Source organism: Pyxicephalus adspersus, chromosome 1, assembly GCF_032062135.1.
Source record: "Pyxicephalus adspersus chromosome 1, UCB_Pads_2.0, whole genome shotgun sequence".
Classification (NCBI taxonomy): domain Eukaryota; kingdom Metazoa; phylum Chordata; class Amphibia; order Anura; family Pyxicephalidae; genus Pyxicephalus; species Pyxicephalus adspersus.
Window position 1 is genome coordinate 103,705,301 of NC_092858.1, and position 3,258 is coordinate 103,708,558.

The 3,258-nt window shown below is 49.1% G+C and overlaps 1 protein-coding gene across 1 annotated transcript in view; it reads right to left on the minus strand.

The window, feature by feature from the left end:
* Positions 1-2,963, minus strand: part of VEZF1 (vascular endothelial zinc finger 1) — a gene marked incomplete in the record, with an annotated part of 16,611 nt that extends 13,648 nt beyond the window's left edge. The window contains 1 exon segment of the mRNA XM_072422149.1: positions 2,559-2,963. Coding sequence (XP_072278250.1) covers positions 2,559-2,591 — 33 coding nt within the window.
* Between the last annotated feature and the right edge of the window lie 295 nt (positions 2,964-3,258).

The following is a 3,258-nucleotide window of genomic DNA, read 5'->3' on the forward strand; positions in this document are numbered from 1 at the left end:
ATCATCATAATTTAAAAACTATGAAGAATATAACAATATATGTAGTATATAGTATATTATATATAGTATATTAATAGCAAAAAGATCAGATGTGAGGATGTTGCCCCTTAACCAGCAGGACGCCAGGGTTCAGCGACAGAGCAAGATAAGAGGGTTTTTTTTCAGTTAAAAGCGACCGAGTGTGACTCGGGATTACCGCTTTTTGCATTTAAAATCCACCCCAAGTCACACTCGGAATTACCGCTAGGGGGGTTAAGCTCCGGATAAGGAAGGGATTCTTCACTGTATGGTCTGTGAAAATGTGTAATAGGCTCCCTCAGGAAGTAGATTCAGCAACTACTATAGACTTCTTTAAGAAAAAGCTTAATGCATTTCTACAAGCACAGAGTATACCTGGGTTATAAGGCTTTAAATTAAAAATACCAGTGACTGTTGATCCAGGGAACATCTGATTGCCTCATGGAATCAGGAAGGAATTTTTTTTCCCGTTGGAGATAATTGTACCAGGGTTTTGTTGTTTTTTTTTGTTTTGTTTTGTTTTCTTGCCTTCTTCTGGATCAAATATGTCCATAGATTTTGATCTCTGGGATATGTTTATTTCCCTAGTGGCTGAACTTGATGGATCTATGTCTTTTTATATATGGTGTGGGTTTTTTTTGGGTTGTGGGTTTGTTATTGAAATGACTTGGTATTACAAGCTAGGGGCATACAATTTTTGGCAGCATAAACCACTATGTTTCTGTACTTGAATCACAGGGACGTGTGAAAGAAGTGCATGCATTTTAATTTTCCTAGACATACACAAGCCAATCCTCAAACAAAAAGGTATAATAAAATACTGTGCTTGCCCTTTATTAATGAAGTAGATATGTCTCACCTACACTAAAGGTGGGACACCGATGTAAAATGCACTCTATAAACTAAACTGTTTAATGTTAGGAAATTTCAAATAATAAAAGCCAGCCTATTAGCACTTTTTAGGTTTTTATACAAAGTATCTCTCTAGGGCAGCAGTCAGCAAACTTTTTTGGCTACTAGGCCATTTTAGGAGGTCAAGAAGGCACACCAGGCCGGATTCTCTCTCGAGTCCCGCCAGATGGCTCCGCCCCCCACCAAGAACATCCCTGAAAGAAAATCCCTCTCCCCTGCAATGCATACGGAGGAGAGGAAATGACCCCTTACCCCGGCGGCAGAAGTGTTAATGCTGGCCGTGGTAAATAGGGAAGGGAGGCATAACAAGAAGGCTCAAGAGCCCTGGGTTGCCGACCAGGATTAGGCCTTAACAGAATACTGGCTGGCCCTTGCTTTGTAATCCTACATGGGTTTGAAAAGAGCTGGCATGTGGGAATGTATGATTAACAGGTGATGAAATGATGTGTGTGTAAGTTGTGTCACTCCAACAACCTGGAAATAAGAGTTTACCGGCTGGGAGTGGGGGCACTAAGGATAAAGCCCAAGACTTATTACTGGTATCTTAGCCAGAAGCAAGTTTCCCCAGCACACAAGGATAGTTTTATCTACCTGGAACAAGGTGACCCTAACGCTGGGCAATAAGTACACAACTAGGTAGGTGATCACTATTGATAACAGCCATACACTGATGATCAGGCCAATCAAGTGCCATAAACTCCTCAGCAACAGGCCAAGGTAAACCAGAAAAATCTCCCCCTTACCAGCCAATGGGTGCACTTTCCATGATCTCCAACATGCTGACCTGTGTTTTCTTTTTAGAGTAAATGGAGGGAAGAGCTCCCATTGGCTGCCGGTTGTTTATGAGCGCTTCCTGCTCACTTACATTATTCTGCTGCAGAGTTTATGGCACTGGAATGGGCATTCCCTATCAAACTTTCCCTACCTTGTAATTCTTATTTATGGAATACAACATGTATGCCATGTCTTACTTCAGGCGTGTACACAATGGTCATTTCCCTGAGCCCGCTGTGTTGGCTGTGTGAATGGAGCAGACTGAGCTCCTAGTCAGCCATTATCAGCAGCCAGTCCAGGAGATAAGAGCAGGCTGTAGGAAGTGCCACCGCCGGCCGAGATTTCCCCATCACAGAGAGCGGAGCCCGCCATAATCCGGCAGACGGGGGGAGGGGCGGCACTCCGGGCTCTCTCTACAAAGCGGCTGCGGGGACAGACGATCGCATTACACCGAGCGGCCCTACGGACATTCCCCACACAATATACATGGCGCTGGGAGCCTGCGGGGACACGTAAGAGGCCGGTGAAAGAGCCTTTGTCTGGCGCCCCGCACCCCCACGTCCCGTTATGCGGCCGCTTTCCGCCTGTGTGTGAGGAACGTGCGGCCGGGGAGCGGCGTGTGAGCGCGGCGCTTGTGTTGCTGCGCGGCCGGGGAAGGAGGAGGATATGGAGGGAGGAGGAGGTGGTGGGGAAGGGGGGGTGATGTTTGCTCCCGGGTGTCCCCGCTTCCCAGGGAGGGGAGAGGAGGGAGGCGGCTGCTCTTCTCCGTATGAGGGGGGCACAGGGAAGGGGGGGACTCCGGCGCACCGGCGATACTTCTCCTGCAGACATAATATCGTGATTTTATCCCTTACCTGGAATAAGAAAGCGGTCCAGTTGGCCTCCATGGCGATCGCGGGGAGGAGGAGGAAGGAGGAGGAGTGCGCCTTCTGGAACAGAAAAGAGAAGGAAAAAGGGGGGAGGAAAAAAAAAACCAGCGCAGATCCTACATGAAACCTACAACAAAGCAGCTGAAAACATGGCAGCGCCGCACAACTTCCGGTAACCTCTGGGAGAGACCATTCGGAAGGAGGAGGGGGATGGGGAGCCCGATAGTGCGGCTTCTGCGCCCTCGGTCATTGGTGAAGGGGGGGGAGGTGGAAACCAAGTGTCTCCTCTCCCACCTCCGCCTTTGTAGCCGCCAATGTGTAAATAAAGCTCCCCAGTGAGAGCTGTGTGTGTATTGTGCCCGGGGCCTCTGCATCTGATAAAATGGCCACTGCGGCTCTGTTAGGGAGCGGAATTACCTCACACACAGCTGAGCAGGCCTCCCAGACAAAAGCGGCCCGGCTGCCCCGCGTGTCTTTACCATTATTATCATGCCATTTCTTGGCCGCCCATTGTCTTAATGGGATCTCCGCCCTCTCCTCCTCCCCGCCATGTCATGCCCTGCGGGGAGCTTCTCTCACCCGAGCCGGCTGCGGGTTATGTTATTAGGCGGAAGGGAAAGTGATGAAGCAGTGTGTGCTCTGTGTGTGGGGGCAGCCCCGAGCAATGGAGCTCTACAAATCCCTA